General features: G+C 53.0%; 2 protein-coding genes across 2 annotated transcripts; both read right to left on the bottom strand.

Annotated features, from left to right (window-relative positions):
- Nucleotides 1-18,429: 18,429 nt before the first annotated feature.
- Nucleotides 18,430-19,801, bottom strand: LOC129406614 (ral-GDS-related protein-like). Its single transcript, XM_055144970.1, has 4 exons — nucleotides 19,746-19,801; nucleotides 19,310-19,342; nucleotides 18,837-18,958; nucleotides 18,430-18,658 (listed from the first exon to the last, which is right to left on the bottom strand). The coding sequence occupies exons 1-4, from the start codon at nucleotides 19,758-19,760 to the stop codon at nucleotides 18,529-18,531; spliced, it is 300 nt and encodes a 99-aa protein (XP_055000945.1). The 5' UTR covers nucleotides 19,761-19,801; the 3' UTR covers nucleotides 18,430-18,528.
- A 637-nt stretch (nucleotides 19,802-20,438) lies between these two features.
- LOC129406569 (ral guanine nucleotide dissociation stimulator-like) lies at nucleotides 20,439-22,398 on the bottom strand. The gene is made up of 4 exons (XM_055144739.1): nucleotides 22,137-22,398; nucleotides 21,342-21,551; nucleotides 20,768-20,871; nucleotides 20,439-20,580 (listed from the first exon to the last, which is right to left on the bottom strand). The coding sequence occupies exons 1-4, from the start codon at nucleotides 22,164-22,166 to the stop codon at nucleotides 20,439-20,441; spliced, it is 486 nt and encodes a 161-aa protein (XP_055000714.1). The 5' UTR covers nucleotides 22,167-22,398.
- Between the last annotated feature and the right edge of the window lie 588 nt (nucleotides 22,399-22,986).

The raw sequence follows: 22,986 nt of genomic DNA, 5'->3' as shown, positions 1-22,986 counted from the left end.
CCTGCGCTCTCCAGGAGCCGTCCTGCGGCCACGCGCTGGCCCCAGCTCTGGCCACCTTGCACCGAACCTGGCCGCACTGCCCTGCCCTGCCGCTCAGGAGCGCGCCTGAGGCCACGCACACTGCCCCCTGCCCGGGACCCGCCCGCCCTCGGGCGCTTCCGGACACTGGTCAGCCTTGGGCTTGGCGGGGCGGGCAGCCTGGACAACCACCATGCCAGAGGCCCATACGCGGTGCCTTCCAGCCCGTGGGTGGCCGCTGCCCCCGGGGGAGCCCCAAGGACACCCTCTCGGCGCGAGTCTGGAGAGCACCCAGGCCTGGGTCTGGGGGAAGTTTCTGGGACTGGAAAGGGCAGGCGGGAGACAGGTGCCCGGCCTGGGCGCCAGGGAGAGGAGGGGTTCGGGAGGGGACTTTGAGCCTATTTGAACACAGCTTGGGGGTCAGTGCTCAGCTTGGGCTACCCCAGAGAGAGGAGGCGCGGTGGGAGGGCGCTCCCGGTATCCGTGAAAGCGGGTGCTTGGCTGCGTGGGGCTGCGGATGGGGAAGTTGGAGGCTGTGGGTGCTCATGCAGCTGCCAGGACAGGTACCACCAGCCTTGCAGCGGCGGCTCCCTGAAGCGCGCCCGTCTGCACTGGTCTTGCGTGTGGCCCTGGGCCCTTCCCTGGTTCTGCTCCGTCTCCTCGCAGGGAAAAGTCTGAAGACGTTTATGCCCAGGGAGATTCTGCAGTGCACCCTCCCATCTGCGACTGAGCGGGCTGTCCAATATCTGTCCAGGTGGTGAGATGGGGGAGAAAAGTGGGAACTTTGGGCTTCTTTCTCCTCTGCAGAGCCTCTGCCTGTGTTTGCTCAACCCTGTTTGTGTGCAAGGGTTCCCCAAAGGGGAATCAAGGGAGATGCTTTGGGTGGGAACATCCGGTGCCTGGAGGGCCCTCTGCTATGGAAGCAGGGTCACTCTTGCCCATGTGGTCTTGGCAGCTGCAGTTACATAAACCGGGCACAGCCAGGTTTGTGTGTGTGGGGCGGGGTGGAGGGGGTGGAAGGTGGGGGACGCTGTCCATGAACAATGCCTCTCCCAGGGCACTGACCCACCCTGGAGGTGCCTGGACTGGGTGATACTTGCCCTGGGCTGTGACTGTGCTGGCTGACCTGGCTGAGAATGTGGGGTGCTGAAGCCTGGAAGGCTGCCTGTGGGCGAACACAGACCAGGTGGGGCAGGACCTGTGTCCTGTGACCTTTTGGTAGCAAAAGAACTAAGTTGGAAGCTGTATAGGGTGGCCACCCACCCTTGCGTCACTAGCCAAGTGGGACAGAAACAATTGTTGTGGGGGGGAGTGGGCTGTGCCTTCCTCAGAAGCGCTATCTTGCCTCCTGATATCTTCAGCAGCAAGGCTGAAGGATTGATTTTTTAAAAATTGATTTGTTTGAGAAGGACAGAGCCCAGGAAGACCCAGCTTCTAGAGCCAAAAGTGTGGCGTGAGAGGAAATAGGGCAGCCACCGTCCAAGGTGGGGACAGTACCCTGTGCTCCTGGCGAGGTAGCCAGCTGGGACTCCATGGACACAACTGTGGGGACAAATGTGAGGTCAGGGGAGGGTTCTGCAGCTTCATCTTACCTTTGTGCATGCCACACACAGCTGATAGTTACACACACACACACACTCACACACACAACACGCACACACACTCGCACACACACCACCTGCCACTCAACCAAACTTCACCAAAACGCCCAGCTCCTGCTCCAGCAGCTGGAGCCTCAAAGGGAGCTTCTGGGACCCAGCTAGGCCTGGGGCTTCTGTCAGGAGGCAGGAGCCTTGCCTCTCCCACGCTGCTGTTGAGGGGACACTTCCATCGAGAGGCTGCCCCAGGCCAGCACCGAGCCCTAGGTAAGACCAGGCTCAGAGGGAGAGGAGCGGGCCAAGCCCAGAGCTGCCTCGTGTGTGGCTCCCAGGTCCATGCTGTGCATGAGGGGAAGCTCAGACCTGGGCTTAGTTCCACCAGGCCAGCTCCTGAACTGTCCTGAACAGTCCCCTCTCTGGGGCCCTGCAATGAACCCCCATAGCCTGCAGACTCACTTCCTCACAAAGACTGTCTCTACCCCTCTCAACCTGGTGCACAGGTATGTGCACACCTCACAGCCACACACACAAACACAGACCAGCTGTGTGCTCATCTCAACCGCCAAACACACAGACTTGCCAGGTATGTGTACACCGCACAGTCACACACACACAGATATAAGTACACCTCACAACAAGCAGACACATACCAGGTATGTGCATGCCTAACAGCAATACACACCACGTATGTGCACACCTGAAAACTGAAAACCACACACACACACACACACACACACACACACAAACGCACACACACACACAACTCCTCAATCTTTTCACCAGGAATTGCCTCACCAGTCAAGTCTTGGTTTGCCTGTCAATTCCCAAGACATTCTTTTGGGCCACACCTTGGGAGACCCACGGTGGTGGCGGGAACTGAGGCGGGGCTTGCAAGGCAGCTGGCCCACCTGCTGTGCTGCTGCTCCAGCCCCTCCCCATACCCTCTTCCTGGCCTGCTAGGTCCAAATGCACCTGGGTTCTTGAAACGCTTCTCCCGGCCTGTTGGCGTAATGCCAGCGGTGGCCACTAGAGGGCAGTGGAGAAGCCGTGCGGGAGAAGGAGGCGCCTTCCCAGGGGTCCTGGCCGCGGGGGGCTGCTGCGGGCCTGAGCTCTCTCCGCAGGGTCGCCGGGGACTGCTCCGCTGAGCCGTCTCGGGTCTGGGGCTTTCCCAGGAGCCCAGGGGGAGTCGGGTGGTGCTCAGGAGACTCGGCGGTGTCTCCTGGCGGTACCTGGTGAGCGCAGAGAGGCGCGTCCTGCGGGGTCTGCAGGACTCGGCAGCAGCGGCCCGGCCTGGGGGGCCCAGGGGTCCAGGGCCACACACTGCGGCGCTTCGGCCCGAGCCTTTCTGGGCATGGACACCGGGCCCGCTGTGCGCCACCTCCCGCCCCGAGCCTCGGCCCGCGACCCGCGGGTCACCAACAGTCGAAGTTCCGAAGGCGCGACCAGGGCTCGGTCACATCAGATCAGGGACCGGAAGGTGCCCGGGTTCCTGGCGACCCCCAGGAGCTGCGTCCGTCTCTCCTGGAAAGGGCAGAGCCGGGAGGAGGGCTCAGTGCTCGGGCACATCCCGGCAAGCCCACCCCACCCGCCCCCAGCCCGGAGGCTTGGCCCCCCAGGCCACAGCTGCATCCCCCCAGCAGGCGGCCACAGCTCGGCCTGGGGGTCTTCCTTGGGGCCCTCCAGCTGGGCCTTCTCTGTAGCCGTTTCTACCTGCTGTGTCTGTCCTATTCCTGGTCTTTTATGTGTGTGATTTGGTTATTCCTTTTTTCTGCTTCACATCTACTTTTTTAAAACTATTTTTAAAATACGGGTCATTCTTTTTTTGCTTTTTTGCGTCAGACCCGGTGTTGCTCAGGGGTTAGTCCTGGCTCATGCAGTCGGGAATTACTCCTGGCAGTGCTCGGAGGACCATATGGGACCCTGCGAGTCGAACCTGGTTGGCTGCATGCACAGCCTTACTCTTTGTGCTATGGCTCCAGCCCCAATAGGGGTCATTCTTAAGACACTCAGGAGGGGTATCTTTATTAAGATATCTGGGTCCCCCTTATGCCCCCTTTGGGTCAGGGTGCTCAGTGGCCAGGCCTGGCATTGGGAGCCACCAAGGCTACATCCTGTGCTGCTAAGGCCCAAGCACAGAACACAGGTGCTATGGATGCTATGCATTCGCTCTAAGATGAATGATCCTGGTTTTATTGAAGAATTTCATTTATATGTATCATTTATAAACATAGCACATGTGTTGAGTGTTTGCCTTGCATGCAGACGACCTTCTTTTTATTCCTTCATCCCTCTCAGAGAGCCCGGCAAACAACCAAGAGTATCTTGCACAAACGGCACAGCCTAGCAAGCTACCTTTGGCCTATATGATTTGCCAGAAACACTAACAAGAAGTCTCACAGTGGAGACGTTACTGGTGCCCACTCGAGCAAATTGATGAGCAACGGGATGACCGTGACAGTGATATATTTACATAAACACACACACTGACGTTAGAGAGTGAAACTATCCGTTGATAACTACACACAAAAACAGGATTCTAAATTCTTAATATCAAGCAAAGTGTTTTTATTCCATGGGTCAAAGAGAGAAATTTTATTTTAAAAGTTATATATTCTGAGGCTGGGGCCATGCACAGTGGTTAGGGCACTTGCCTTCCACGCAGCCGATCCAGGTTTCATTCCCAGCATCCCATATGGTCCCCTGAGCAGTGCAAGGAGTAATTCCTGAGTGCAAAGCCAGGAATAAACTCTGTGCATTGCGGGTGTGACCCCAAAAGCAAACACAAACAAAGGGTCTCGAGCGATAGCACAGAGGGTAGGGCGTTTGCCTTGCACGCGGCCAACCCGGGTTCGAATCCCAGCATCCCATATGGTCCCCTGAGCACCGCCAGGGGTGATTCCTGAGTGCATGAGCCAGGAGTGACCCATGTGCATTGCCGGGTGTGACCCAAAAAGCAAAAAAAAAAAAAAAATCAAAAATTTTTTTTACTGAAATAATATCTATTTTATTTATTTTTGTTTGGGGACTACCTGTGGGACTCAGGGATCTCTTGGGGGTGGTCAGGGGACCCTAGAAGGTCTATGGATTCAACCCTGATTAGCCACTTTCAAGGCAAGCATCCTTCCCACTGCACTAACACTCTGGCACCCAGAAAGAAGATGAACTTTAAAAGAATAAGTATAACTTTTAGAACTGAGAAATATGTTATCTCAAATTTAAAATTAAGGGCCATGTGCAATAGTCCAGCAGGTAGGGCATTTGCCTTTCACGCAGCCAACCCAGATTTGGTCCCTGGCATCCCATATCATCCCCCCAGCACTGCCTGGAGTGATTCCTGAGTGCAGAGCCAGGAGTAACCCCTGAGCATTTCTGGATGTGACCCCCATAAAAAATAAATTATTATAATTTAAAATTGACTAAGTAGCATAAAGAATTAGCATAAGAACCATCAAACTTAAAAACAATGTGTCTGAGGCTGGAATGATAGCAGAGCAGGTAGGGTATTTGCCTTGCACACGGCAACCAGGCTTCAATTCCCAGCATCCCATGTGGTTCCCTGAGCATTGCCAGGAATAATTCCTGAGTGCAGAGCAAGGAGTGACCCCTGTACACCTCTGGGTGTGACCCAAAAAGCAAAAAACAAACCACCTAAACCAAAACAATGAGTCCTCATTATCAATCAACTTATCTCCTACTTTTTCTTTTCTTTTTTTCAAGGTTTTTCACTACTTCCAAATTAGGCTTCTTGGTTTTTTCATTAAATTGTCTTTAATATTACTTGGGTGGTCAGTTTACTGGTGATAAATTTTTAATTTGTTTTACACTACTTTACCTTTGAGTTCACTGATTTGGGTTATTTTTTCATTTTGCTGTTGAAGCTTTCTATTCTAAGTTTTAAATTGCAGCTGTTACATTCTTTAACTCTATTCTCTCTGCTTGGACTTTTCTCAAGCTTATATCAGAGTTCTGATTTTATTGTCATTACCTTCCATAGAAGTCCTCATTTCAGTGAGTATCAGTAAGACAGTTGTTTTGAAGTCTTCCTCAGGTAGCTTTCTGTTGGATAACAATGGAGTGTCCTTGCTGCTCCCCCAGGGAGCTTAGTTTATTGAGTTACTCCCACAAGAGTGCCCCTGAGACATACCCAATTCCATCAAGCACTAATAATCCTATATTGCTTTCTCTTTCCCTTATGTCATTTGCATACATTATGCAAATGTTCTTTTTGTATAGACTCAGGAAGACAATTCATGTTATGCTTTGTCACATGGGAGTTAATTGACTCCAAGATAATATTTACTCCTGGGCATCATATTGACCGGACTTAAATCTCACTTGCCCTTTCTTCCTAATACCCCAAAAGCAGGGTTCCAACAAATGGACCGGATGGACTCTGGGCAAACAATAAGCTACCCTGGCATCGAAAGGGGACAAGCTAAGCAGCAGAAGTATAATAAGTTAAGAGCAAGGTCATGGGACAAACTCTATTATGACCCAAAAAGTACTAACTGCATACAGACCCTGAAGGCATTAGGAATGACTCACCTGGCCTGAGGACTGTGGTCTGGAATATATAGCTAGATGTCCCCAGGAAGAGCCAACCTATAAGCTTAATATATCTCTTACTGTGTTCATACAAAATGACTAGAAGTATGATAAGAAGTACATTTACTCTCATTGTTTCAATGGATTACCAGCTGAGGAAAGGAGAAAGCAATTCACCCTGGATGGAATCCTGCCTTTGAGCAGATCTCCTAGTAATCTAGAGTGCTGAACCCTCCGATGAGATTTTGTCCTAGAGTTAATCTCCTAGAACTTCCCCTGAAGGGGTGGCTTTACCTCTGTTTGTTGTTATGACAATGTTCAATCCCACCTATGTGTACCCCACCCTTCATGATTTCTCTAGAACTATGCTGTAAGGAGTAAGAGGGGACTAGAAAGTCCGGGACTAGGAGGAGGACCAGATGAGGACGATGACTGGAAGGAGAGGACTATGAGACTAAGACGAGACTAGGAAGGAGATAAGAAAGGAGAGGACTTTGAGGTCTACGAGAAGACTAGAATAATGGAACTATGATGACTGGGACTATGGCCAAAACTATGACTATGATTGTGCCATAAGGGGAGAAATTGGACTACACAGGGAGGGAGAGAGAAATCAACTGTCTACCCATCAGCCTGGAGCCCGGACCCAGTTTCTCCGTCCACCGATCCTTCTTCTGTCAGTCTCCATTGTCTGTCCTGGGAAGGCCGCTCTCGGCCACCGATGGCTCTCGTCCCTGTTTGGGCATTCGTTTCTATTTTTGAAACTCGCATCTTTCATAGCTGGGTAACAGCAGGAGTACTTTCCAGTTGCTGTCTTTACCATCAATGTGTGCAAGTCTACCCATCTCCCCTTATTCTCGAATTCCACAAAGGCCTAAGCAGGGGCTGGTGATTCTGCTCCAGAGGCCTAGGGGGACGAACCAGCTCTCCCGCACGGATGCTCACCTGCCAGCCTTACTCACCGCTTGCCCTGGGTCCGTCTCGTCCCTCGTCGGGACCCTGCTTTTGGGGGTGCTAGGAAGTAAGGGCAGCTGAGGCTTAGGTCCTTAGAGGAAAATATCATGTAGAGTCAAATGACTCCCAGGTTACAAAAGCATAGCATTTGCTAAGTCTTCCTGTGTCCATACAAAAGGACATGGCCCTGAATAAACTATGCAAAGGACTCAAGGAGAAGAGAAAAACAATATTCACAAGTCAACAGAACACAAAGAAAGAAGTTACAAATTAACACAGAGGAATGGGAGTACTGTGATGGGAGTAACCCAATAAACCTAAACTGTCAGAGGCTATGTTATCCTACACTAGAACACCCAGTAAAAAAATTCTGAGTTCCCTGCATGATGTCTCCACCTCTACAATGCTGACAATCTTGCAATAGTACACCAGATTGGATGGGATGAAACATAGAATCAACCAATTTCAAAGAACAAAAATGGTATCACGGAAGGCTAAACGTGTAATAACATCTTAGTAATCCTTCAGACAAGGACTTAATGTCCCCATGGTGAGAATCAACAATATTCACTAATTTTCTTCTAAGGAAATCATTTTTTTAATTTTATTTTTTATTGAATCACTGAGATACAGTTACAAAGTTTTCATATTTGATCCACCACCAAACCCCCGCATACTCCCCTCCCACTCCCCCTCTACCTGTGTGGCAGACATTTTTCACTTTACTCTTTCCTTATTTTGATTACATTCAATTTTCAACAGGGATCTCACTATCATTATTTGGAGGTTTTCCTCCAGCAGACAGACATGTTGGATGGCAATAAAAGATTGTATGTTTTCAGTTTTCAGTTTTTAGAAAAGATTGCAGTTTGTGCCATGCTGTATTCCCGGGACAGCCGAGACATTTGTTTGGGGGCTGTGCACAGCCAGGTTAGCAGCTGACCCAGCCTCTGGCCATGAGAGTAGCCAATAGCCTTTGTCCGGGGCCCCTGGTGTGCACCAAACACAGACCCTGGCAGGTGTGCTATGTGGGGGTGACACCAGGGACCCCCGGCTAGAAGCCCCGGCTGTGTGAGGTTCCATGCGAGAAGAGGTGGGGATGGGGTGGGGAGGGAGATGGACGCTCAGAGCTGCTGAGCTCCTGACCCTTTCCAGAAGCCTAGGGAGAGGCACGTTCTGAGTCCCCCCACCTCTCCCATTTCTCAGCCCTGTCACCCAGGACAGCCCAGACATCACCCCTCAGAGCCTGCTGTGGTATAAGGAAGTCCACCTTGGGGTTCCTCCTCCGACCCAGGAGAGGACTATTCTGAGCCGTGGTCTGCCGCAGTGCTCGTCCAGGGCACTGGCGGCCTGAGAGCAGAAGCAGTTCACACGGGAGCGCAGTGGGCCAGGACGAGGGAGCGTTCTGGCGTCCTCCTTTCCACAGGGACACACGACACTCAGTGCACCTCCGAAATCTCCCGTGAAGGGTGCAGCAATTGTGCACGGAGCCACTTATTTTATAGCATAATTTGTCACCACATACTCATCTCACCCCAGAAACTATAAAACCAAGCTCCCGGAAGAGAGGGCACAGTCTCTTGCCACTGCACCTGGCTGTCTTCACCGGGCCCCCTCAGTGGGGATAGGTTTTGTTTTCCTCCCCCACCGCCCTGCAGAGTCTCAACTCGACAGTTGAAGACCTCTGGAACCCAGCCACGGCCATGCTCAGGGCAAATATCCACACGTTCAGGCGAGCTTCGAGCAAGGGGGAGCTATTGGAGGAACCCAGGTGTGCGGGACCATGGGCCGAGATCTCCAAGGCTGCTCGGATCAGGACTGGGCCTCTCCCACCCAGATCCCCCATTTTCCAGTAGCTAGGCAGTCACACCCAAAGACTGCCCCCAGAGCCATGTAATCCCATCAACGGCCAACATCCAGAGACTATAAAACCAAGCTCTGAGAAGCATGCAGCCGCAATGCAGCTGTACAACATCTAATAGCTTAGTTCTCCCTCTTGGAGAACCTGACAAGCTAACGAGAGTTTATTGCCTACTTGGAAGAGCCTGGCAAGCCCCCGTTGGCATATTCATATCCAAATTACAGTAACAGATATATACATACCTCTCGAAGAGCCTGGCAAGCTCCAGAGAGTATCCCGCTTGCACAGCAGAGCCTGGCAAGCTACCGATGGCATATTCGATATGCCAAAAACAGTAACAGTAGGTATCATTCCCCGGACCCTGAAAGAACCTCCAATCATCGGGAAGAACGAGTAAGGAGAGGCTGCTAAGTGTAATAGAGACGTTACTGTGCCCGCTTGAGTAAATCGACGGAGAACGGGATAACAGTGATGTGGAGAGCCTCCATGGAACCGTGCTTCGTGAACACCTGTTTCTTGTTGGTTGCACCGAGCTTCGTGAACAACAGCTGATGGGGAATCAGGATGTCTTGTCACGCTCACAAGTTATGGCTGGTTTATCAGCTGCAGACACTTGAGGGCAAACAGGCAGGGAGAAGTATATAAGGGGGGAAGTCACCTAGCTAGTCGGTTCTCCCTCATGCGTCCCCTTTTCCTCCTTACTCCACGTCCCCGTTCCTGATTTCTTCTCTAACGCATGAGAAAGTTCCTGAATAAATCGCAGCCAAAAGGATCTCCGAGTTGCGTGTTTCTTCGCTGGACGAAGCGGCGCGCGACAGCTGGTGGCCCGTATGGGGAACCCGACCTCCAGTACCCCCCCCCGGTGGATTCAGAACTTGCTGCGATTTATTCAGGACTAAGGTTCACGAGAAATGGTGACGATGAGGTTCCTGTGGTAAGTCAGGACTAAGGTTCACGAGAAGTCGTGACGATCAAGTTCCTGTGGTGAGTCAGGACAATAATATCCATGGATGTGTATGTTTTGTTTGTTGGTTGGATGTTTGTTTGTCTTTCCCTTTGTTTTTTCATTTTTGCTTTCTATGCTTACTCTAAGGATCAGAAGTGCGATAAGGCCATACAACCAGGACAAGTAGTGTTAGAAGAGACAAAGAAGGACAGAGGCAGCCGTCATGGCATTATAGCCTCTGAGCCAGAGGAGGGTTCGGACGTGGAAAGCGAGGCCTCTAGGGGAACCCCGCTGATGGAGGGACGCGCCCCAAAAAAGAAAGGAAGGCCCCAAGAACCATCCATGACCCGTCCGTCTCTTTATCCCTCGCTACGTCAATTTCAGCAGGGACGGGCTAACGGGGATTCTGACCCCCCTATTGAAGAGGAAGCTGCGATGTATGATAGTGACCGATACTTACCGCTAAAGAGGTCTGAGGATGATCCGCCCCTTTATAACAAAGCGGGAGGTGGACTTTCTTTTGCAAAACCCGGGCTCTGGGCAGAAATTAGGCGAGAGCTACAGTTAACTTATCCTGTTTTTGAAGATAATAATCAACAGCGATATCACGAGTCCCTAGATTTTAAAATAATCAAGTCCTTGGCAGAATCAGTAAAGATGTATGGAGCCAACGCAGCCTTTACTGTAACCCAAGTAGAAGGCTTATTCAGATATTGTATGACCCCAAATGATTGGCAACAGGTGGCTAGAGCGGTGTTGATGCCTGGACAATACTTGGACTGGCGCACCTTCTTAATGGGAATTGCAAGCTCTTACTGCTGCTGGGAATACACGCGTGCAGCCTGAGTTTCCTATTTTACTTTGTGTGCTTTCAACATATGGGCAACCTACTGCAGTCCTATGGCAGGAGGGACCCCTTCTGTGGATTCATCCTAGGGTCTCTCCGGCAAAAGCCGTGGAATTATACCCTGCAGCTGTAGCCCGTTTGGCTATGATTGGTATTCAGGACTGCTTGCAATACTTTGGAAAACTTCCAGATACTCTTATTACCCCCTATAATTCCACTCAAATAGTTTCTTTGTGTAACTTACATGATGATTGGGCGATTCTCCGATTTTCTTTTCCCAATGTTATTGATAATCATTATCCCAAACATCCACTAATGACCTTCTTTAAAACCCATCCGGTAATTTTCCCCAAAGTCACCTCTTATGTACCCCTTCGGGATGTTCCAAACATTTATACTGATGGTTCAAGTACAGGCTGGGGGGCTTATATGATAGAGGGTCAAGATCCTATTCGTATGCAATTTCCAACTACGTCTCCTCAAGTTGTGGAACTCCGCATTGTCTTGACAGTGTTTGAGCATTGCTCCTTTGCTTTCAATTTGATTTCTGATTCACGATATGTTGTAAATGCTCTTTGCTCACTTGAGGTGGCAGGACCCATAAAGGCCTCCAGCTCGATAGCCTCCTTGTTATCTGCTTTACAGCAAATTCTTTGGACCCGTGAAAAACCATTTTTTGTCACACATATCCGCTCTCATACAGGCCTTCCGGGTCCCTTAGCAGAAGGCAATGCTTGTGTTGATGCACTCTCTAGACCATCTTGTTTTGTTATTCAGTCTCCTTTACAATTAGCAAAAAATTTTCATGACCATTTCCATGTTTCTTCTCGGACCCTTCAACATAGATTTCAAATCCCTCGAGCCGAAGCTCGGGCAATTGTTTTACATTGTCCACACTGTGTCCCTTTTCTTCCTGCCCCCTCCATGGGCATAAACCCTCGTGGTCTTGTGCCTTTACGCATTTGGCAAATAGATGTTACACATTTCTCGGAATTTGGCAGGCTCAAATATCTCCATGTATCCGTGGACACGTGCTCCGGTATCATTCATGCCACTCCCCTTTCTGGAGAGCGGTCCACAAATGTTATCTCTCATTGCCTTGAAGCATGGGCAGCCTGGGGCATCCCAGCCCAACTGAAAACAGATAACGGTCCGGCATACACCTCTGCTAAATTCACCGCATTTTGTGCCCAGATGGGAGTCTCTTTATCTCATGGCCTCCCGTATAACCCACAAGGACAGGGCATCGTTGAGCGTGCCCATTCCACCCTTAAAGCATGCCTAATAAAACAAAAAGGGGGAGTTGGCCTGGGACGGCCCCCTCGAGAAAGAACCTCTATTGCACTTTTTACTCTAAATTTTTTGATCATTGATGATAAGGGCACCTCCTCTGCAGACAGGCATTCTTCAAAGATCCCTGTGTGCCAAGGATATGTTAAATGGAAAGATATCCTTTCTGGTGAATGGCACGGCCCGGACCCCGTGTTAACCTGGGCCAGGGGTTCTGTTTGTGCTTTTCCACAGGACAGGGCAGAACCAGTGTGGATTCCTGAGCGCCTGACACGGAAGACCGCGCCTCAAGTAGACCAAGAGGTGGAAACTGGTGCTTCTGTTCAGCCTGGTTTCTGTGATGATACGAGCTGAAGAAGCAGCTTTTTGGGCCATTGCTACAACTTGGCCTGCTTTAATCCCTTCGGTACCCACCTTAATAAGACCAGAGTAGAAGTCCCCTCTATTTTATCAAAGAGTGGGTGGAGGTGGGAGTACTACTATCCTTATTGCTTCTCGCTGCTTTGGTTTTTTGCCTGGTGTCTATACAAAATGTAGCAAGAACAACTATTTACAAAGGCGTGATATTTACAGGCATTCGTGGCCCTGGAGGCGCAGCAATCCCTGCAGCTTTGGCTTGCAATTTTGAAACAATAATCTCGCTTGGAACAATCAGGTCTAGCTGGATGTAGCAAAGGTATTGTGCAGCTGAGAGCCCTTAACTGCAGGGGACCTCCTGTAGTTGAGTTTGAAAGGGTGCACTATACCCCACCTGACCCTTGGACCAACCTAAGACAGGGACCTACAAGCGAGAGGGCTCCCAATGACGGGTAAGGCCAAGGGGGCCGAGGTCGCTACACAGACTTGTTGTTCTAAAACAAAAAGGGGGAACTGTGGAGAGCCTCCATGGAACCGTGCTTCGTGAACACCTGTTTCTTGTTGGTTGCACCATGCTTCGTGAACAACAGCTGATGGGGAATCAGGATGTCTTGTCACGCTCACAAGTTATGGCTGGTTTATCAGCTGCAGACACTTAGGGCAAACAGGCAGGGAGAAGTATATAAGGGGGGAAGTCACCTAGCTAGTCGGTTCTCCCTCATGCGTCCCCTTTTCCTCCTTACTCCACGTCCCCGTTCCTGATTTCTTCTCTAACGCATGAGAAAGTTCCTGAATAAATCGCAGCCAAAAGGATCTCCGAGTTGCGTGTTTCTTCGCTGGACGAAGCAGCGAGCGACACAGTGATACAGTGATACTCATCTCACTATTGAAAGTCAGAAGGGCATGATTTTTCAAAAGAATGAATCAACACTTACATAATGGTTCCATCCCACACAGTTGCAGAACCACCTTAAACATTAGTATCTAATCTGTGGTTGTGCCGTGAGTCCTGACCCTTCCAGGACTAGCAACCCACTGTGGGGAAAAATGGGTTATGGGAGGAAGTGATCGAGGAGGACCAAGAGGGCCGGGCTGAGTCCCAGAAAATAAGACAAAGGACTTGGGAAGGGGAGGAGGAGGAGCACACGTCACATCCCCATCCCCAAGCAAGAGAAGGACGCGAGCCTGAGCCAGGGACAAGGGACAGGGCTCAGAGCACCGAGACATCCCAGGGCTGCCTCTGGCCAGCTCAGCAGGACTCTCCCAACAGCTGGGCTGGGGGAGGGACTCCTGGCAGGAGGCTGGGCCGTGCACCCGTGCTCCTCACCTGGCTGTTGCTCCCTCCACAGAAGCTCCTGCTCCCGCTCTCCATCTCAGTGGCTGCATTTCTGTGCATGGGCACCGCCCTCCTCCTCACCCTGGGCTGCAGGAAAGCCTGGGGCAGCACCAGCCACGGGGAGCCTGTGCCCGGCTCAGAACAGACTCCCAGGAATCAGCACCAACAGGCTTACCCCAATTGAAGGCTCAAGGATTATCACCCCCACTCTACCAACAAGAGCACAGAGGTCCTGAGGTGAACTGACCAGGATTCCCCAAGCTCCTGACGTGATGTGGTTGATAAGAAGTATCTCTCAGGGCCAGAGAGATTAGGCAGCGGGTCAGGCGCTTGCCTTGAGCAACTGAACCAGATTCCATCTCTGGCATCACATAGGATCCCCTGAGCCCACTAGAAGGGATTGATCCCTTAGTGGGGAGCCAGGAGGAAGCCATGAGCATTTCTGGCCGTGGGCCACAAAGAAAAACTCAAAAATAATTTTTTGTTGTTTTTTTGCTATTTGGGTCACAGTCAGCGATGCTCAGGGGTCACTCCTGACTCTGCACTCAGGGATCACCCTTGGTGGTGCTTTGGGGACCATACGGGATGCTGGGAATCGAATCGAACCCGGGTCGGCCACGTGCAAGGCAAACGCCCTACCTGCTGGGCTATCGCTCCAGCCCCTCAAAATCAAAATAAAACCAAACAAAGAAGGAAAGAGAAATGAATCCTAGGACCACTCAAATGATCTCAAAGCCAAAAACTATATTTCCCTTTTACTTGGCTTTCTTCCATGATTTCCGGCTCACAGATTTCAAGTGAGACTTTGAACCTTTGGGATTTCCATAAGGATCAGAGCAACAGAAACCTCTGCTGTTCTCTTTTCTTGTTCTCTGATTTTCTCGGCTCTTTGAAACAGTCACACAGCCATCCGAGTGCAGTGACTGCCAGGGTTTCCCTAAGGGCCCTGAGGCCACAACCCTGGGCAGAGGCATCTTGAAATAGAGAGTTACAGCTTCTGCTTCCAGCCCTACCAGGGCATGGCAGAAGCCCAGGAAGTTGAGTCTCTCTTAAATGTGGGTGAGTTCATAGGTCACGCCTTGTGGCCCCAAAAGAAAGTATTTTGAGGCTGTTTAGATTTGGGAGCCAGAATACTTCCAATTTTGGGGGGTGATGGGGTGGCTCTGGGTGTGTGTATCATACCCAGCTGTTTCAGGGCTTCATCCTGGCTCTATGCTCAGGGCTCACTCCTGGCAGAGCTCTGGGGACCATGTGGGGATCAGATCTGGGTCAGCGGCATGCAAAGCAAGTGCCCTTTCTGCTGTACTAAGGTTCTGCCCTGAACCCTTCCACTTCTTTCTCTGCTGAGCCCCAAACTCTGTGAAGACCAGTGCTACTATAACCGCAATCTCACCATCTCTCTCTCTTCATCTGGCTGTCGCTCCCTATGCTTTAGCAGCCTTGGTAGCCATCTGATTGGCTTCCTGAATCCCGGGAGCAAATTGAGTCAATTATCGTGTCCATCAAGGCAGCGGTCAGGGGACCCCCATGTTAGGGACCTGCAGGTCCAAAGCAACAATCAAAGTCCCAAAGGGATGATGGTTTGGGGGTCCTGGACCTTTTTCTGGGGAGCCTGAGGCTGGTTCTGAGGAGATGGTCTCAGCGTTGACTCCCTGGAGGCTGTGCCAGTGCCTGAGGACTGTGTGTTGTGAGGAGAAGCCTCCACACCTACCCGAGGCTCTGGCTCCAGGAACCTCCTTAGCACACATGCCTCTCCCCTGAGTTTGCCAGACTAGCAGGCTTAGGGGTTCGTACAACCCTCAACAATTAGTTCTCTTTAGAGCCTGAGGTCAGGTGCCTTGAAACAATTCAACTGTGCTGCTTAAAATTGGGCTTTCTGGGACCCAAGAGCCAGTACCAGAGTCAAGGGTCTTGTTTTGCATATGACTGACCACTGTTTCACCCCTGCACTTTCCATACATGTGAATGACCACTAATTGACTCTGCCACCTTTCATGCCCCATGCTCTGCCAGGAGTGACTCCTGAGAACAGTCAGATAAGCCCTGAACACTGTTCAATGTGGCAACAGAATAATTTTTATTTATTTACTTTATTGTTTTGCTTTTTGAGTCACACCATACACCAAAAACACCAAAATCCACTGCTCAGGGGTTACTCCTGGCTCTTCATTCAGGAATTACTCCTGGCGTGCTCAGGGAACAATATGGGATGCTGGGAATCGAACTCTGGTTGGCCCTGTGAAAGGCAAACACCCTACCCGCTGAGCTACTCCAGCCCCCAAAAGAATTTTTTAATTTGATAAAAATAAATAAGTAAAATTTGGCATTCTACATACATCTGGAATCTTATGCTTTACCATCTTTTTAGTCAAGACACCTTGTCATGATGGCTTCCACGTAGGGTTCAGGGTACCACAGACTCCGCCCAGAGATTCAGAGCTGCACCCATGATGGTTGGATGCTCTGACAGTATCAGGGGTAATACTGGGGTGCAGACATGGGCCAGGCACATAGGAGCCTGAACCCTGCACTATCTCTCCAGGCCCTCTTTAAGAATAAGTGTATCTTAAAGATACACTTGTATCTTTAAGTGCATCTTTACAAGATACACTTGGGCAAGTGTCTCTAAAAGACTTTTCTCCTTAGTGGTATTTTTTCTTAAAGACTGCTTTGTCTTTCCAATGGTTTTCTAAGACACTCAGAATTTACATATTAGAAATATTGAAGTCTTGAGCAATGGTCCTAGGCAGGTATGCTGCAGAGGATTCACGAGGTGACGCCTCCTGATGGCCTCTAGCCGTGTTCTGCTGTGGGGCTGTCCCGCAGGCCCAGGACACGCTTCATTAGCCATGTCACCTTGTCATCTGTCTGCTGACGAGAGGATGGGAGAGCGGGATCAGTTCAGAGCCCTACTGAGCCTCAATCAGGTTGATTTGTGAAATAAAAACTCCCAAAAGTAGAAACGCATTCTAAAATTCATCTCTATGTTTTAGACAACGCATCGAGGCCGAGCATTTGCCTTGCCTAGTGAATTCCTGGGTTCACTTCTAAACACAAACACACCCTCCCACAATTTAGACACACTTTGCTTTCCAAGTGAAGTGAAATATTTGTCTTATTTCACAGTTGACTTTCTTGGAATGCCAGAAACAACCTATCCATACACTTTATGCACTGTAAGGATAAACATTATTTATCTTATTAATATTATAATTATTATAAATATTCTTTCTTATCTTTATTAGGAGCATGTGTATATGTATGTGACTATGTACATGGGTATATCTATTGGGTATAAAATGATTTCTCATTGTGTCCTTCCAAATTGTCTCATCAGGCAGATGTGATACATTGGAATATGGAACGGAATTGTCAGCAACCTGAATTTTGTTTTTGTGGGTGTGATGTCAGTGTGCCCCATGCCAGCTGTTGGATGGCCTCTTTATACTACGTTCCGTTCCTGGACATTCTGGCTGCCGGATGCTCCCTTGGGAGGGTCCCAGGATGGTGCTTCCCAACCAGCCCTGCTCTCTTCTCCTTCGGGTCCCTGTGTCAAAAGGAAATGCAGCCCCTCTCCCGATTTCTGGGACAGGGGAAACTTGGGGAAGGTTCCTCTTTCAACTAGACCATTCTCTTTGCAGGCAAGACTGAATCCCACATTTCTAGTGACCTCTGTGCCCTGGAGGTAAGGCCCCCTGTGCTGAGGAAGAAGCACCCCCCAGCCATGAGGGAGCCTCAGCTCTCCTGGGTGCCTTTGCTCTTGAGCCCTTTATTCTGCTGACCAGGACTGGTTTGTTTGTTTCTTTGCTTATTGGGTCACACCCTGCAGTGCTCAGGAGTTACTTCTGGCTTTGTACTCGGGGATTGCTCCTGGCAGGACTTGAAGGACCATAGAAGATGCCGGGGATTGACACTGTTCTGCCACATGCAAGGCAAGCACCCTGCCTTCTGTACTATCAGTCTGGTTCCTCCTTCTGACCTTGAGGGCCTGCGGTTACTCTTGTTTTCCGGATCTCCTGGGATCTTTTCTGCCCTGCTGCCCACCTGAACATCCCCACCTAACCCTCACTCTGGTCAACCCCTGCTTTGACCTTGGCCCTGGAAGGAAGGGAAGTGTGGGGGGTCATGAGCCATGTGTGGGCCCTCATCTGTGACGCCAGACTCTGGATCACCCAGGAAGGGTGGCAGTGAGCTTGCTGGGATGGGGACTAAACACGACTCGGCGCTTTTTCTAGACAACAGTACCCTCTTTACTTAGTGCCTAGCAGGAGGACAGAAACAGGGAGGAGCAGCTCAGTTTCACCTGAAGGGGCTGGGAGCCACAGAAACCAGTTCTTTCCTGCTTAAAACCTTCACCAGAGGACGATGCTGCAGAGACTGCATCTGCCCCGCTTGAGGACATACCAGAAGATATCCCGCAGATACCCCGAACAAGTGCAAGAGATTCCCCAGCAATGAGAACAGCCCCGGTTGCAGGGGAATGCACACAGGAAGAAGCAGAGCCTTCCTGACAGTGGTGTCCACCTAAGGTTCCTGTGCAGAAAGGAGGTTACAGAAACCAAGGAGATGAAGGAAGTTTCTGCATAAGTATCTGCACATCCCCCACCCCTGTGATAATGACATGGCTGCTGCTGGTGTGGGTGCCGAGTGTGTGGGGACGGCCAGGGAGGGACATTGTATCACTAGGAAATTGCACTATGACACATTCTTTCGGTCAATTGTTTTAATACTAAACTAACTCAATGTTATTAACAAATACAATATAGTTGAGATTGTTTAAACACAAGCACAACTGAAGGATATGTTAAAGTAAGGGTGGACAGTGGCTTCCAGTGAAGCTCCTTCCTGGCGGAGGTGGTAGAAGAATGCCTCAAACGGGGGCTCCCGCTGGAAGGACAGGACGAAGCTGGGGACAGAGAGGCAGCGCTTGGCGACAGAAGCCACAGTAGCATGGTCCCTCCCAGGATCAGGGGATCAGAAGGGCCCAGGCTGCAAATCAATCTGGACTGTGGTGCAGGGACACGACACAGATGTCCCAGGGACCGGAACCCGGGCCCTCCCCGATCCAGGCCTGTCCCTCCCACCTTTCCTCCATGGAGATCAGCTCCAGGTCCTGGAACCAGGTGAGAAACTGGTCGTGGGGCTGCAGGCGGTAGTTCTCTGCGGCCTCCTGGAGCAGAACAATCTCCTGGAGGATTTTAGTTTCCTGGGACATTGTGAAGGAAGGAAGGAAGGAAGGAAAAGGCCTGAGTGGGCTGTGGCGCCGTCCAGCCAGGGCTGCCCAAAGGCAGGCTAGAAGGAGAATTTCCACAGGAATCCCCCCTTCACTCTGCCCGTCAGCATCTCCACTTGTCTGAGATCAGAAAACACCCTCCACCAGGAAGTTCCCCTTGATGGATCTCTGCCCTCCCACACGCATATATAAGTTTCCATTGTTTCATTCTCCTACTGTGAGTGTCAGACCAGAGGGACAGAGACAAGGAGGATCCGAGAGGGGGCCAGGGGACAGGGAAGTCGGGTCCCCTCCTCTGTTCCCCTGCAGAGTCCCACTGCTCACCTTTGTTAATTTCTCCTTGTTGATCACCTCCCCCTGGAAGCAAACAGCCAAGTGCATGAGAAAGGGCCTCTGGGGGACCCTGTGACAGGCTCTGAGCTCAAAGGACACGGCTGGTGTCAGGTATGCCGACCCTCCCGCCCTGTGACACACTGGGGTGTCCAGCGAGGACAAAGACCTTGTCCCTGAGGTGGATGCTGAGGTCCCTCTGCCCCACGCCTCTTGCTGAGGGAGAGGTTGGGGATGCCCCCGACCTCAGGTGGTTCTGCACCAGGGGCTCTGCTGATCCCTGGGAACTGGGTGACGAGACCTGGGTGCCCCGTGCAGCTCCTGCCTCGGGTATCAGCCCAGCGCCAGGGGAGTTTCCCTCAGGGCTCTGCCCAGGGCTGAGGTGCAGGGGAGTGTCAGCTCCAGCCCGCCCAGCCCCCAGCTCACTCACCCCAAAATCCTCCATTTCTCTGTCCAGACTCTCCAGCTCCTGGAGGAAGGGCCCCAGGAAGGGGACCACACCCTGTGCCGAAGGGGCCGTTAGAAAGGGGCCCTGCTCTGGGGGTCCCCAGGACACCCCCAAGCCTCAGCCTCCCACCACGAGGCTCCAGGTGAGCAGGAGCCCCTCCAGGACCTTCTAATGTCCTCCTCCTTGCAAAGCTGAGAGCCCTCCCGTGGGTCCCAGGGTCCCAGCCCTCTCCCTGGCTCCCCCACCCACCCTCCACACACCAGCTCTGCAGCCACCCACTCCACCCTGGGTCGGGACGGGGTCAGCCGGAAGCAGGGCTGGGCCGGGCCTCCTTTCTGAGGGAAGACCCCTGTGGGGGCCACCCCTCTGTCCCTGGGTCCCGCACATGCCCCTCACCTGGCGTCTCCCGAGGTTCCTCAAGCAGGACACAAAGCTGCAGCGCTGTTCCACCTGGGGATGAGCACCCGACCCTGAGCCTCTGTTACCCGCACGCCCAGCCCCCACTCTCCTCCCTCAGGCGCAGACTGAAGAGAACAGCGACAGCACTGAGCCTGCAGCCCCCACCCAGAGCAGCAGCCCCATGCAATGCCCCCAGGGCTGCCTGCCCTCGCAACCCCCAACAGGCCTCCACCCAACCCACACACCTGCTGTGCCCATACAGAGAAGACAGGAATGTCACAGAAACCTGAAGAGAACCCGCCCCTCCCTCCCTGCCTCCTCCATGCAGGCCTCCAACCCGCAGACTACCTGTGGGGGCTTGCAGCGTCTATGTTTCCGGGCCTGTCTGCACAGGGCCTTCAGCTTCCTCCGGCTCCACCTAGGGAGGGAGCACATTTGTCCCGAGGGAGCTGTCCCTGCATCCCTGGGGCCCCACTCAGCTGCGGGAAGCCAGGGTCCCACTCCCTGCCCAGCACCTGGCCCCCAGGCTGCTGTCCCCAGGGGTCTCAGCTCCCTGAGGGGCTCTGCAGACAGAGCCCTGAGGCCGCAAAGCTGGGGGCACCCACCAGGACACGTGGCCCCAGGTCTGGCTGAGTCGGCGGATGGCGGGGCTCTGCAGGGCACAGATGATGGCATAGGTGGACGCCCAGTTGCGGAGGCGCTGGCACTCCTGGAGGCAAGAGCAGGGGACAGGGCAGCTGGAGTCTGAGCTCCCTGCAGGCCTCGGTGCAAATCCCCATATGGGGGACACTGAGAATCTGGGGTCAATGGGGGACACAGAGATCCCCAAGGAACCTTGGGAAAATGTGTGCATGACTCGAGAAAGGAGCAGGCAGGACGATGGGCCCCACTGGGACGGCCCCAGGACACAGTCCCTGCAGGAAACGCCCGCGGTCCTTGGAGCAGGAGACCATCTTCTCTCCCAAACTTCACAGGAGTACAGGCAGCTGCACAGGGACCCCCACCCACTGCATACCCAGGCCTCTAGGGCCCAGTGCCCACAACTCCACAGGGATCCCCGTCCCAAACATACCGGGCCACCAGGACCCAGTGCCCCCAACTCCACAAGGACCCAGCCACCACATACCTGGACCCCCAAGATCCAGGGACCCCAATTCCACAGGGAGCCCCCCAATATACCTGGGCCACCAGGATCCAGTACTCCAGCATCCGTGCCCGCGCGGGCGGGCTCAGTTCCGAGAGGCAGGTGGTAAGGACACAGGCGGCCACAGTGTAGTACTGGCTCTCGATGGCCCGCACAGTGGGGCACACATGCTCGTAGCCCGGCTTGTTCCTGATAGATGAGAGGTCCCCCCGACAGTGGTTTGGCACCAGCTCCAGGAACAGCTCCTAGGGAGAGGGACAGGTTCAGCCACAGACACCCCAGGAGACAGAACAGAGGACAGGGCCAGTCCCACTCGGCCCTTGGGCTGTGCTGGGCACTGAGGGGCTCAGGACCCCGGAACCCAGACTGATGCGGGGTGCAGGAACAGGACCCCTCTGCCTGCTCCTGGGCCCTACCAGACTCGGGGTTCTCCCCGGCTCCCTCTCTGCACCCCTCAGAGGCACATTCCTCTGTGACAGCTGCACTGGGGGCTGGTTCCTGCGTCCCCCTTGAGGGGACTGCCCTCAGGGGCCTCATGGAGTCCAGGATGCTCAGACCATAGCAGACACACAAACCCGAGACACTAGTCTCTGTGCCACAGGCACCCCAGCCCCCCTCCCCCCCCCCCGCACACACACACACTCAGACACTGCTCTCTGTTAAGCTCACGGACATGAACCCCTCCCCATGCCTCCCCTGCCACGGGCCATCTTGGCCATCCCGGGACAGGGCAGGCTCAGGGAGCTGGTAAAGAGGGCGAGTGTGGGCCAGCAGGCCCGATGCCTGCAGAGGTGCCCGGGGAGGCAGGTGTGAGCGACGCTGCCTCTCACCTTGTCCATGAGTGTCAGCTGCTCGGCCATCAGCCGGGCAGGGAACGTGCTGACGGAGACCTGCTCGTTCCCCGGCTCCTCCAAGGGCCTGCTGCCGGGGCAGGAAGGCTCAGGGCCGTCAGCTGCCTCGCTGGCCCGGCTGGCAGCTGCCCACGAGCTGGCATCATGCGTGTCTCCAGGCCCGGCGTCCTCCAGCTCTGCCCATTGTGCTGCGGCCGCAGCTGAGGCTTCGAGAGGCTCCGGCTCTGGGGCATCCCGCGGAGGCAGGCCCAGCTCCTCAGGTGGTTCTGGGACAACTGCTGGGGCTGGAGCAACTTCTGAAGAGAAGGGCCCCGCCTCAGGGTCCCGCCAAGCCACAACCAGAAACAGCAGAGCCCTGTCCCCAGACCACGGCGTGCAGGAGCCCGGCCACCCCAGAGGGCAGGGCCTTTACCCTGAGCCCTGATCAGTGCGGTCAGGAGAAGTTCCTTCCTCAGATGAACTTGGAGGCCAGAGCCAGAAAAATGCACCAGAATGCAGCCCAGCATCAGTTGCACGGGGACACAGCACAGCCACTCAGTACAGCCCTCAGGCCAGGACCCTGACATGGGACTCAGGGCGCTGGGGGGAGTGCAGGGAGCAGAGTCAGGACCCTGGAACGTGCCTCCCCTGCTCCCACAGAAGGTCCCCTCACCTGGAGCCCAGCTGAGCCATCATGCCACTGAGAAGATCTAACAGAGAACCTGTGACTGGGTCCCCTTGCCCTCGACTCCAATGTCGTGAGAATGACCTTCCCCACCTGGGCCTGTCCTGAGCTGCTGGGAATTCTAGAGCACCTGCCGGGCCCGTCTGCTGCTGAGGCCCAGGGATG

The sequence above is a fragment of the Sorex araneus genome, chromosome 7, assembly GCF_027595985.1.
Source record: "Sorex araneus isolate mSorAra2 chromosome 7, mSorAra2.pri, whole genome shotgun sequence".
Lineage (NCBI taxonomy): Eukaryota > Metazoa > Chordata > Mammalia > Eulipotyphla > Soricidae > Sorex > Sorex araneus.
This window is presented reverse-complemented; position numbering and strand designations above follow the sequence as displayed.

What these genes read in the sequence shown, in the direction of transcription:
- LOC129406614 (XM_055144970.1), bottom strand. An exon ending in ACAAGGAGAAATTAACAAAG is followed by an intron (nt 18,959 to 19,309) that starts GTGAGCAGTGGG and finishes ACAATGTCCCAG; the next exon opens with GAAACTAAAATCCTCCAGGA. An exon ending in CTGATCTCCATGGAGGAAAG is followed by an intron (nt 18,659 to 18,836) that starts GTGGGAGGGACA and finishes CTCTGTCCCCAG; the next exon opens with CTTCGTCCTGTCCTTCCAGC.
- LOC129406569 (XM_055144739.1), bottom strand. Translation starts at nt 22,166, where the DNA reads ATGGCCGAGCAGCTGACACTCATGGACAAG. An exon ending in ACTGGATCCTGGTGGCCCAG is followed by an intron (nt 20,872 to 21,341) that starts GTATATTGGGGG and finishes TCTTGCCTCCAG; the next exon opens with GAGTGCCAGCGCCTCCGCAA. An exon ending in ACCTGGGGCCACGTGTCCTG is followed by an intron (nt 20,581 to 20,767) that starts GTGGGTGCCCCC and finishes CTCCCTCCCTAG; the next exon opens with GTGGAGCCGGAGGAAGCTGA.